Source organism: Berghia stephanieae, chromosome 11, assembly GCF_034508935.2.
Source record: "Berghia stephanieae isolate SIO BIC M18660-M18661 chromosome 11, UCSD_Bste_1.3, whole genome shotgun sequence".
NCBI lineage: Eukaryota > Metazoa > Mollusca > Gastropoda > Nudibranchia > Aeolidiidae > Berghia > Berghia stephanieae.
Window position 1 is genome coordinate 20,176,321 of NC_088370.1, and position 13,384 is coordinate 20,189,704.

Here is a 13,384-nt window from a genome sequence, read left to right on the forward strand (position 1 = left end):
AAAAGAAATGAAATCTGGATGAGAAAAATAACGGTTGCATCATAACAAATGTGACAATTTTCCAATAGGTGGTAAGGAGAGGGTTAATGTGTTGCAAGCGCCGTAAAACCTTTAAACACACAAAATAGGCACATTGATGGATAGTCCGTGGAATCTTCTGTCCTAATTGAAACCAATTCCCTTTGTCTTACTTTTTCTTTCATGCGTCTTACTTTTTCTTTCATGCGTTTACACGTTGATCTTTAACTTTCCCCCCTATCATCTTCCTTTTTACTGGCACTGAAATGACTCGAGTGTCGCTATCACAATCACAGTAAAACAATAAACAAACCAGAATTGATCATAAAAAAACCTGGCATATTAAATTTAAATTGTAATTATTGGCTGGTGTGAATCTGAATCTCCTGGGTGGGGTTCCTACCTCCCATAGTGGGCAGGGAGGTAAATATTGCGTCTTCTATCCCCCTATATCTGTTTTCCAACTTGCATTCTGTCTTTGTCTTGGAATGAGATTGCTTGGTTTTGTCCTGGCCCTGGTCGGAGTCCTGTCTGGGAGGGAAACAGTCGAATGCATAGTTATTGTTTTGGGAGATGATATTTTTTTCCTTGTAAATCATCTCTCTGTTATGTATTATTATATTTGTTCTAATTTATATTGTAAGCATTTGAGTGTATTCCTCTTAGTGCTTGTGTCCGGATGAGACTTATAGGTGATCTCAAACTAAGAACATTGATGGTATGCTCTTGGAATCTACATATCTGATCCCTATTTGTTCCCAGTTCCCCTTTGTCTTTTTCTTGGATGCTTTAATTGTAATTTTAGAACTTTTTACTATACCATTTTCTTCCCTTTTACTGGCGCTGATATAACCTAAATGTGTTGCAAGCGCCGTAAAACCCTTAAAAACAAAACAAAACAAACAAATCTGAATCTCTCGAATAATGACTTGTATATTAATGCGTTGTTTTGATTGTAGATTATGATATTATTATTCTTTGAAGACTCGCATCTATAATTTGCTCATCTATCATGAACTTGAATTATGAAATGTCCTAGTACTTTTTACTATCCCATTTTCTTCCTTTTTACTGGCGCTGATATGACCTTAATGTGTTGCAAGCGCCGTAAAACCCTTAAAAACAAAACAAAACAAACATGGTCGGAGTTCCTTGGTCATTTGGCTCAATCATTTTTTTTTTTTAATGCATGTAACGTATTATAAGTTATGCCATTTATTATGAAAAATAAGATTGTTGAAAAAAGGGTAATTTAAAAATAGAAAGTAGGAAGATGTGACATCACTCTATTGATCTCCATTTGACGAAGAGACCAAAACACAGCTACTTATCCAAACCAAAAACAAAACAACCCCCCCCCCCCCCCCCCCCCCCCCCAAATCATTTTTAACATTATTAGTAAACATTTGAATGTGTTCCTCTTAGTGGGATCTGTGCTTATGTCTAGATGAGACTTTTAGGTGATTTCAAACTAAGTACTTTGATGGTGTGCTCTTGGAATCTACATCTGTTCCCTATTTGAACCAATTCCCCTTTTTCTTCCCTTTTCTTGGATGCTTTAATGTAATTCTTGAACTTTTTACTATCCCATTTTCTTCCTTTTTACTGGTGCTGATATGGCCTTAATGTGTTGCAAGCGCCGTAAAACCCTTAAAAACAAAAAACAAAACAAATGTCCTGGTCCTGGACTGAGAGGAAAACAGTCAAATGTATAGTCAGTGTTGGGAGATGACATTTTTTCCTTGTAAATCATCTCTCCGTTATGCACTGCATTGTTTTCTTTGTATTATGTATGGTTTGTAAAACATTTGAGTGTATTCTTCTTAGTGGGATCTTGTGCTGGTGGCTGGGTGAGACATTTAGGTGATCTCAAACTAAGTACACTGATAGTGTGCTCTTGGAATCTACATCTATTCCCTATTTGAACCAATCTCCTTTGTCTTACTTTTTTCCTCAAGTCATTTTTTATTGTATACATCTAGAACCTTTTCACAATCAAATTTTCTTCCTTTTTACTGGAGCTGATATGACCTAAACGTGTTGCAAGCGCCGTAAGGGAGCGTTCACATATTACGTCATCAAAAATTTGCCCTTTTTAGACCCCCCCCCCCCTCCCCCAAGTCATCACTTGTCATCATTGACCTGACCCCCCCCTCCCCCAACAGATGATGACGTCATCTAATTTAATAAAAACTAAAAGATAACTTTAATTTCACAATATTTATTATTCATTTTTCAAACCATAAACATTGATTATCAACGTTTGATAAAACACATTCAGACATTTTATTAATTTCAGAAACAGTTGATAATTTATGTTTTACGATACAATGGGGACATAAAATTTAAATTTGCAAAGATAAAATCTAACAAACATTATTTAAATTAGGCTACTTGGTGCAGGTGCTATTAAAAAAATTCAGAAAGTGTAATTTAAAATAGTATAGGAGGCAAATTATTTTATAGCATATTAGTCTTTTAGTGGAATGAATTTCTGTTTCAATTTCCAAACATAAAATTAATTGATTCAAAAATGTTTCTGCCTTGGACCTCTGGCAATGTACTATAAATAATATCATCAATTTCATCTTCATCGTCATCATTTTCTCCCATTTGCTGTTCTTCTTGTATGCCGCATTTTCGTGAATGGTATTTCATTGCTGTGATCGAGGAGTGATACAATGAACATTTAGGGCAAGTTCGCCTTTTGAGAAGTGATACCCCTTTCCCATCTTGTTTCTTGAGAGATGGGCAATACTCATCATAGCAATTTATCTTTAGCTGTTTTGAAAGGAACAAACTTTGAAATAGGCTTAATTTGCCTATGTTTTGATGACATCATCTTGGGTCTGACCCCCTCCCCCATGTCAACACATGTCAACATTTGGTAGACCCCCCCTCCCCCCCTAGCTGATGACGTAATATGTGAACGCTCCCTAAAACCCTTAAAAGCATTTTAAAAAAAAACATGTCTTGTATCCCCTTAGAAACAAACAAAAAGCTTTTTATTCCTTTCATTGGGTCCATTCCGACGTATTACCAGATTGACACGGTGAGGCACAATAGGCTTCAACAGTCGTGACGTCACTTCCCTTGTAATGACGCATAATAACTTAGTAACTCTGGTTCTAAACTATCGGAACAGTGGCGGACGTCCTTATGAAATACTTCTCTGACGAGCATAAAAGGGTATCATCCAGAGGAGAAAAATATTTTAAATCCTGATCACATGACACGTGAAAAAGTTCGAGCTAGCATGAAGAATACAAAGTATCGATTTTCTTTGTTGAGAACCAAGCTGCTGGTTGCTGTGCGGACATGACGTCAGACTATTGAATCCCATTGATTATGAAATGTTATGTCTAGTCAACGAGCTGCTGTGTGAGGTTTTTGTCTCTGTAACTTTTATAAATATAATATAGAATTTGTTTTTGTAGATAGACTGTTTGGGTATATATTAATTATATTATGGCTATGGAATAAAATAATACGTTATGTTTTCTAATTGATTGATTCCACGTTTTACTGGATGGGGTTCCTGACCTCCCATAGTGGGCAGGCTGGGTGGGGTTCCTGACCTCCCATAGTGGGCAGGGAGGTCCATACCGTGTCTTCTATCTCCCAAAAATATTTGTTTTCCAACATACTTTCTGTCTTTGTCTTGGAATGAGATTACTTGCCTCCCATGGTGGGCAGGGTGGCACTTACTGTGTTCTATTCCCTTATAACTGTTTTCCAATTTGCTTTCTGTCTTTGTCTTGGACAGGGAGGTACTTACTGTGTCTTCTATCCCCCTATATCTGTTTTCCAATTTGTGACCCACCGTCTCAAAGCGGTATTATGTCGGGATACACTCGGCCAGGGAAATTGAATTCATTGCCTTAAATATAAGACTTGGGTTTAATTTCTCTAAGTCATGATGGAGTATAGAGACTATTTCTTGCTTTACAAAAACTTCTAAGGTCCAATTTCTCATCATTCTGTCTCTAAATTCACTTTTTGGGATCTGAATCTTCCCGACATAATACCGTTTTGAGACGGAGGGTCACATTTGCTTTCTGTCTTTGTCTTGAAATGAGATTACTTGGTTCTGTCCAGGCCTTAGCCGGATACCCTAGCTAGGAGGGAAACAGTCAAATGTATAGTTAGAGTTTTGGGAGATGATATTTTATTGCAACATCTATAATCTTTTCACTATCCAATTTTCTTCCTTTTTACTGGCCCGGATTCCTTTTTATTGACGCAAGACCCGTAAAATCCTTTAAAAGAAAAACAAATGGAAGGAGAAACCCGAAACGTTGTCTTATATTTAAAAAAAAAAACAACCTACAACTAAACCGTTTGTTGTTTTCAATAAAAAGATTCGACAAAACACCAGGAGATATTGTTGTGTGACCAATGGAAAGAAATATTTATTGTGGAATTTAGACGACATGTTGTCATCACCATCATATTATAATCGTCATTAATTTCAGTGTATTTAATATAGTAGTATTATCATTGTTATATTTCTACACAAAATAGTCGATTATCATCTTATCTACACATTTCTTTAGAACCGAGGGTTCTAGCTCGCTCAAAATAACTTAACATTCAAATATCAAAGAACAAAACTCATCCCTATTTCCTATTTTGACTTGAATTTTTATCCTTCAAATAACACGAAGACGCGACTCTTAACGTATCTAACATTCACAACCTTTAGACTACCTATACTGACGAACTTTGAAGAAAACCAACATTTAAAATATTTTTTGGACAGAAAGCTCTTCCTTCAAATATTAATCGCTTTAAATTAAATTACCTTTATATCTTGGCAAAAAAAAAAAACCCTCTCAAAGCTGGAACTTCAATGGTGTGTTTATTAAGGAAGTCTCAGGTTTGGGAGTTTTTGACTCCATTGATATAATTTGAAGGACGTATTTTCTGGCCAAATATTTTTTAATGTGTTAGATCCCCCCCCCCCCCCCCCCCCCCAAGAGTACGTCAATCCCGAGGGTGTAAGAATATTCGACATGTTGAAGATCATTTCAATCTATTGATATTTGGAGTTTAAAAATATTCGGATAAATATGAAAAAATGCGTTTGTCAGTGTGTTACAAAGGTCTTATATTATAAGTTGTTGATGAGTTATATTATAGAACAGTTCCGTTCTGTGCGATCTATAAAAATATGAACTTGTTTTCATCAGCTATTTCGAGCAAGCAGAACTGCAATCGTTTCTGAAATAAGATTTAATTACAAACTCATCCAAAATAAGCCACCAATAAATCAACACCAAAAAATTAAAAATGTTCATTTTCCATCCAAATTAATTGTTCAGTTCAAGTTCAAGTTATTTATCAATTTTTATTTTTTAAGAATTCATATTCTATTGATCTGCTCAAAAGAGTTGCAGGAAAATTAAATAAATAAATAATGATGAAACAGCCACATATTGGTTTTAAAAATTGTTTTACAAATAATTATAAAATAGTAGTATATATAAATCAAAAAGCACAAAAAACCCATTATAAAGAAAGGTTCTTTTAATTGCAAATCATATAACCAAAAAATTTTTTTAAAAATTACGAAAAATATTTTGCAGTTTTCATTTTCATTTAGACGTCTATGTGTTGTTTTTTTTCGCCATTTTTATTATATATTTTTTTTTTTGGAAAAAAAAGATTACATTTGAATTATATAATAATATAGATAATTTAAAAAAAACTTTTTAAATCATTCAAAAAATGATGATACATAAAAATTTTAATACTTAAATTGGGTGAAATAATCGTAAGACTGATGACGAAATGGCATGGATTATGGACAGCTTTAAAAAAAAAGAAAAAGAGGAAAAAAATAGCCTTAAAAAGTAATAAACAAAAATGAATATAACGGCTTACAAAATATACCAAACACGGAACTTTTCGGGCTCGAAACCCTTCTTCAGTCAACAATAAAAAACTTAAAACAACCTTACTGTGTTTTCATGAAAGCATAGTTTATGAATCAAATATTATAATCTATCAAATAAAACTGAAGGGCTAGATCATAAGTATTCATTATCTCAAATATTAAGGGTCATTCAGTGATACGCACACCTTATCTGCTGATAACAAATAAAGGAAGACAGACCAAAAAACAAAAAACAAATAAAAAAGAATAAAAATTATGAACAAAAAAAAATTACATCTGAAAAAGTGTGTATGAATGTGTTTGTGTCTATAATTTGTCATTTTGAACAAAGAGAGAAAAACAGAAATTAAAAAAAAAATAAAACAACAAAATCCGACATTCTACGTACAAATAAAAAAAAGCAACACATTATATATTATAACTAACCACACAATCATAACAATGTTTTGGGAATAATACAACTTTTAATTTTGTAGTGTGCTTTGAAATGAGTAGATAATTGATAATGATAATCAGTGTATATATATATATATATATACGTACCTAAGATTGTTAAGTGAATGTGCCGCATCAAAATTGATAAAAAAATATTTTTTAAAAACAAATGAATATATACATAATTTTTTAAAATAATAATATTTGACATTGTAACGCAATTGATAAAAACAAACCTTATGAAACCCCACAGTAGAAAATGATTTAAAAATTTAAAAGCACTCAGAAAAAAAAATTATGTTTAAATAAAGAGACGCTTAAATTAATCAGTTCACTGCTGTATTCTGGATAGACACGTATTTGGCCATAAAACTCGTCCTTCAAATATCGATCGATTTAAATGACCCTCACCTTGGCAAAAACTCTCAAACCTGACACTAAGGAAGATTTAGGCGAAGTCCCAGGTTTGAGAGTGTTTGCCAAGGTGAGAGTCATTTAAATCGGTCGATATTTGAAGGACAAATTTTCTGGCCAAATTTTTAAATACGTGTTTTTCCAGTGTACGGCAGTTAACCGCCATAGGTGTATATGATTAATATAATAAATATACTGACTCACTGAGGCATTGCCTCTTAAATTATGTAAAATATCACAGAAAATAGATTAGATTAGAACATTCCTAGAAAATATAGAAATAACGAATAAAATAAATTTCAAGTTATGGAACCAAAGGAGAACTTCGGGAAAGGCTGGGAGGGGAGGGGGGGGGGGGGGGGGGGGTCGTAGATCCGGTAGAGAAACTTCGCAAATTCAACGTTTGAGGCCAAAATGAGGGCAGGGCCATTTTAATCGATCAATATTTGATGGACAAATTTTTATGGCCAAAATTGTAAATACACTTTTTTTTTTTTTGGGGGGGGGGGGGGGGGTATTCAGAGCACGGCATTGTAAGAAAAGTGAGCAAAACTTAGTGATTATCTATTTATCCTTAAAAATAATTTCTTTAAAAAAGTATCTAGCAGATTCTCGACAATGACACAAAGTACGATGCATGGAAAAAAATATTTTGAAATCGGAGCTGTTGATGCCACATATAAACAATAATTCCAGGAACTGAACTTAAGCATGGGATGATCAATCAGATGTAGAAGGGATGAAAAGATGGTTTTGAGAATTTTATTATAACACAGTGTGTGTTTGAATTGGCATTTCGATACTACAGTGAATATAAATAAGACTTTTATAATGTTCTATAAGATTTTTATAATGTTCTTAATCTACTTGTACGCGTGCTTTAGTCCAATAACTCTAAACCCACATTGAAAAGGTTTTATTATTGTTGTAAGGGAGGGGGAATTTGTCTCATTCCAAGACAAAGACAGAAAACATGTTGGAAAAACAAATAATATTATAGGGGGATAGAAGACACAGTTCAGTAAGTGCTTCCACTTAAGAAGGGATTCGAAGGCTGACGGAATCACAGAATTCATTGACGTTCCCCTCCCTTCTGTCGACCTGACTTGTTGATGAAACACTACAGAGTCCTATTAATGGACATGATCTATATTAACTTTTCATGTGCTCGAGGTCATTGGTCACATTGCAAAATGTGCTAAAAGTGACCTACTTAGTGAAAAGTGTTCACAGATTTTGAACTATCTAACATTACGATTGGTCATTGTGTTCAGCTCGACTCATGGGGTATGTTTACAACTTTCATAAGCAAAGCAGTGTGTTTCCATTTGTTCAGAAATGTTCAATCGTTGTACAGCAACAAATCACGTGATTGATGACTCAGTTGGACGAAAACATGAATATAGAGCGCTCCCATTAAGTAAGGAAGTATGAAGCTGAATTCATCCTATTCGATAATTCACTCAGTTTCCATTATGAAAGTTTTGACTTTATATTAAATTTTGCTTACCTGTTCATATACAATACCGTATAGAGTAGTAGGTGGGTTACATTTGATGTGATTAGAGTATGAGTGATTGTTGGGCTGATGGATGATGGATGATAAATTATGTTAGGATATCACAGATCAATATTGGAATGTCATTAAAAATAGGACAAAATATAGGAAACGAAATAATAAATTATATGTATACAAAATAAACTTTTTAAAAAATCACATTATTCTCATATTGTTGATGATTAATGGTGCTTTATATAATAATCATAATAACAATATTGATAATGATGATGATGATGATAATAATAATAAATAATAAATAATAATAATAATAATAATAATAATAATAATAATAATAATAATAATATAATAATAATTTAAAAAACTCTCACAAAAAAATAAGTATAAATAATAATAAATATATAAATAGTACTATTGCCATAAATACTATCATTATCATCATAACAAGTATCAAGGTAATTCAGTAATCATTGTTATCGATATAATCACATGAAAACAGTTTTTGTACAGATAAGATACGATTACGATTACAGATCAACCAGGAGGTTTCATGGAATGGACGACGCGTGGTTATATTTCAATCAAACGACATATAATTTTTGTAGACAAAGGCTGACAAAAACTGAAACATAGATCACAATTTTGAAACATTTAGTTTTGTTTCATAATCTTTAAATATAGATAGGAATACCTAAGGTGACTTTGGAGAGAAATTAAATTTTACATTAATTTCGTTTCCTTCTGATGTGAAATAAAACACTGGAAAAGTATTGTCGTTTCAATACTGATGTGAGCCTTATATCACAGCCTATATTGGTAATAACAAAATTAAAAAGAAATTAATAAAAAATAATAAATGTTTTTAAAAATCCAACATTTGAATAGTAAAACTTTCAGATGAACTTACAGTGGACCGCATTAATGAACAACGAGAGGCAGAAAATATAATATAGATCTTTATATCAGTAGTTCTTTATTACTTGGGAAATAATAAGGGGAAAAAGTCTCATAGAAGACATGAGTTCGTGATTTCCATCAATTCGTTTTCAACATGTTCGTTATAAGCGTGCCCAAAACGTCTATTGTCTGTATTGTTCCCATCGTAATTTCCATTAATTCGTTTTAATCATGTTCGTTATAAGCGTGCCCGAAACGTCCATTGTTCGTAGTGTTCCCAAAGCGCCTAGAGCTCATAATATTGTATGAGATGTTGGCGCTATATAAGTGTGCAGTATTATCATTATTATTATTATTATTATTATTATTATTATTATTATTATTATTATTATTATTATTATCCGAAGGCTTCCCATTATCACTGTTTCGTTAGTAATTATAGTAGTAGTTGTAGTTTATGTAGAGTAATTGTCAGCCAATGTCAAGGTTTCTTGTTTTTATTTTCTACATTATAAAAGATCGAGTAACAAAGTGTCAACAATTATTCTGCCGTATTCTGGAAAAATCCATATTAAAAAAATTGGCCAGAAAACTCGTTCTTCAAATATCGATCGATTTAAATGACTCTCATCTTGGCAAAAACTCTCAAACCCTGAACTTCGCCGAAGTCCCGGTTTTGAGAGTTTTTGCCTAGAGGAAAGTCATTTAAATCGATCGATATTTGAAGGACGAGTTTTCTGGCCAAATTTTTTAAATATGGGTTTTTCCAGAGTACGGCAGTATAGTAACAATAATATTATTATGATGAAGATTTGAGGCGTCAACTTGTTGTGGGTTAAAGGTGAGAGGTCGTTGAGTTAGAAGGTCACTGTGGCTGGTGTAAATTATCGAGGGGTCGAACTCCGACACTAGCGGTCGTGTTGAGCGGTTTTGTTATCATCAAAAAATTCACTATTTGTTAATCCTGTTGAAGTAAACAAATAGAAAATGTTAATCATAAAAAAACAATAAGATAAAATTCAACTTAAATAATAACTTGAACAATAAATAGATAAGAGAAGAAAATAGACTTACAGGTAGGAAAAAAAAAAACAACAAAATAACTAAGCAAAATGACGACAAATGTTGGATGTCACTCAGCAAAAAATAATAATAATAATATAATAAAATAATAATAATATAATAATAATAATAAATAATAATAATAATAATAAATAATAATAATAATAAAAAAAAAAAAAAAAAAAAAAAAAAAAAAAAGCAACAATAACTAAAATATCAACAACAAAAAACCCTATAAAAATAAACAGAAAATACCCCCTCCCCCCACCCCGCCCCTTTTCTCTCACCCAAAAAAAAAAAAAAAGAAAAAAAAAAGGAAGAAAATAAATAAATAGACAAAAAATGCCTCCCCCCCCCCTTTTTTTTTTTTCCTTACATCCCCAAAGAAAATTTTTCTTGAGGACAACAAAAGCGAGACGTGAAACAAACAATCGTGTAAGGACTCAGTTCAATTCTTTAATAATTTTATAAAATTGCATCATCATGATATCTAAGAGAGCCAACTATTGTGTCATCGTTCACACGTTCTGAACATTCAATGTTGGCAAACTGTTTTAACTCACTCAATCCTAGATATTTTTGCTACTTTTCAAATTGGAAAAAATGTATTAAAAAGGAGCATGTACAGAAAGTTTTATTCAACTACCATTAACATGCAAAAACAAAAAAACAAAAAAACAAAAAAAAAAACAACATTAGCTTTTATACAACGCCTATAATTTGTCTCAGAAAAATGTAATAAATAGGCATGGGGTAAAAGTAACCTGGATAAACTACGGATATAGTCGGTGTTAGGGTTGAGTGAGTTAAACAAGAAAGAAGAAACAACATTACAGTGGATTCATCAACTTTTAATAAATTAGTAGACAGAGCACAGTAGAAGAAGGGTTTTGAGCCCGAAACGTTCCATGTCTGTTATTTTTAAAATTATTTTTTGTTTTTCGAAGTTGTTATATTCATTTTTGTTCATTCCTTTATAAGCGTGCTCTATTGTGTACTATATATTATGTCCCAGGTAGCAGACCTGTATTTAGACTCAGGATCCAGACAGCTCAGTTGATAAGACATTCTCTTTACACACAAAGGCATCTGTGTCGAAAAACAATTTATCTGACTCATATTATCCACTCAGTAGAGATTGGGTAGCTGTGTTTGTTAGATTTGGTAGAAAGTACTTTGTGTGATTGACTAGCGTCCTATCTAAAGGGTAGCAAACGATAGCTATTATTATTGTCTGTTTTAATGCTCTGTCGGAAAAAAATTGTAATATCGCCTTACAGGCGTCATGTCTTGTTCTACATGTTACGTACGTGTTGCTGTTGGTCAGGGACCCTTTCTAAAGCGCTTTGAGCACGTTTAGTGGATATTGCCCTATATAAAAGCTCAATTTTTTTTGTTCTTGTTCTACATGTTACGTGTTGCTGTTGGCCAGGGACTCTTTGTAAAGCGCTTTGAAAAAAAAATAAATAAAATAAATAATAAACTCCCTTTATTCATCCCTAAGGGGAAATTTTTCTTTAGGATCTATTCCAAGGGAAGACTGGAATAACCCAGGTGTCAGCCGCAGTGCAGCGCCGCAAAGTGAGCTAAGGCTAGGTGACTTGTTCAAGGCCACACAACGCGGCGGGTAGTCGAACTCGGTACCTTTCGGGTACGAAGCAAAGACCATACCGCTGAGCCACGCTGTCCCATGAACACGCACGCTTAGAGGATATTACTCTGTATAAAAGCTCACATTAAAAAAAAAAATGAATACATTCTAGTTCCACGGGCCTTTTGAATCCTTAAGGGTTGCTGAGAGGGATCAAAACGTTTTTACCTTTGATTTAAAAATTCCCAAGTCTCAAGTTCTTCCTAGCTTTGAATCCTCTATACCCGGCCTGTATTTTAGTGGCAGCTTTGTCGTAATCATCCTTTTCGTCTTCATCGTCGTCATCGAACTTATTCGCTGCAGATTTAGCTTCCTCTTCCGCTTTTCTGACGTCATTGTCGAGGTTGTTGTTCAGTTCCTGTACGTCTTTCTGCGCCTGCTGCGCTTTCAACTCCCTCCTGGCCACGTGACCTCTGAACCCGGCTTGAATCTTCGTGGCTGCAGCTTCCTCCTCGCCATATCTGTCGCTTGCATTGTCGACGAGTTTGTTCGCTTCTTCTTTGGCGATGGATTGGTAATCTTCTAACTGGTCTTTTCCTTTGTCAGCTTCGTCTTTCGCGGTCTTTTCGACTTGCAACTGCTTCCGGGCCTTGTGTCCTCTGTAACCCGCTTGGATTTTAGTCGCCGCGGCCTCTTCCTCCCTGAAGTCGTAAGCAGGGGGAGGAGAGGGGGATTTTTGAGGAGGAGTCGCGTTCCTTAAGTTTTGAGGAGAAATGCTATTCACTCTCATATCATTCGCTGAAGACGGCTGACGAGGAGATGCTGTTTTTGGAGGTGGAGATCTAGGTGACTTTGATCTTCTACTCTGTTGTCCAGCGGCGCCAACATTTCTCTGATTGGACAGATCTTTTCTTGCTTTGTAGCCTCTGTATCCAGCTTGGATTTTGATAACCGACTGTGAAGACGAAAGGAAAAAAAAAGTTCGATAAAATCATTTATATTAAATACCTACATTGTTGTGTATTACAAATATCTTTATTTCTAAAAACGTGGACATTGATAAAAATTTCCAACGGCACCGTGTTTTTTTTTTTTTTGTTGGTGTTTTACTAATATCTATCTTTCCTTGTGCAAGACATAATGAAAAGATTCAGTTTTTACATTGCGAAATATCAACTAAATTAAATGTGCTCGAAGCGCTTTACAAAATATCCCATTTGACATGTAAGACGAGTCTGAGACGCCGTTCAGACGTTTTTTTTTCCTCCCTAAAGACAAATGAGACAACGGTGTTTCCGGCCAGGTACTCATTTTACACCTGGTTGCGGTGAGAGTGCGAGTAAAAAACAAACAAACAACACATCCTTCCCAAAAACAAAAAAAAACAAAAAAAAAAAAAAAAAAAAGAACTCAAAGGAATCAATTTTGACTGGTACCAAGGATTGACTGGTCAGAGTATTGAGTGCCATTCCCCAAAGACCACAATGGCTGAAATAAAATCATACAGGGTATGTCGCGGATTTAACAAAAATATTCAAAATTTCGTGGA

The 13,384-nt window shown here is 33.9% G+C and overlaps 1 protein-coding gene across 3 annotated transcripts in view; it reads right to left on the reverse strand.

Annotated features, from left to right (window-relative positions):
* Positions 1–9,669: 9,669 nt before the first annotated feature.
* Positions 9,670–13,384, reverse strand: part of LOC144956265 (uncharacterized) — a 144,504-nt gene continuing 140,789 nt past the window's right edge. For all 3 annotated transcript variants that reach the window (XM_078886723.1, XM_078886724.1, XM_078886726.1), the window contains 2 exons: positions 12,064–12,790; positions 9,670–10,146 (listed from right to left, as the gene is read on the reverse strand). In XM_078886723.1, the coding sequence (XP_078742849.1) occupies positions 12,071–12,790 (720 nt within the window). In that variant the 3' untranslated portion in view covers positions 9,670–10,146; positions 12,064–12,070. The remainder of the gene's footprint in view (positions 10,147–12,063; positions 12,791–13,384) is intronic.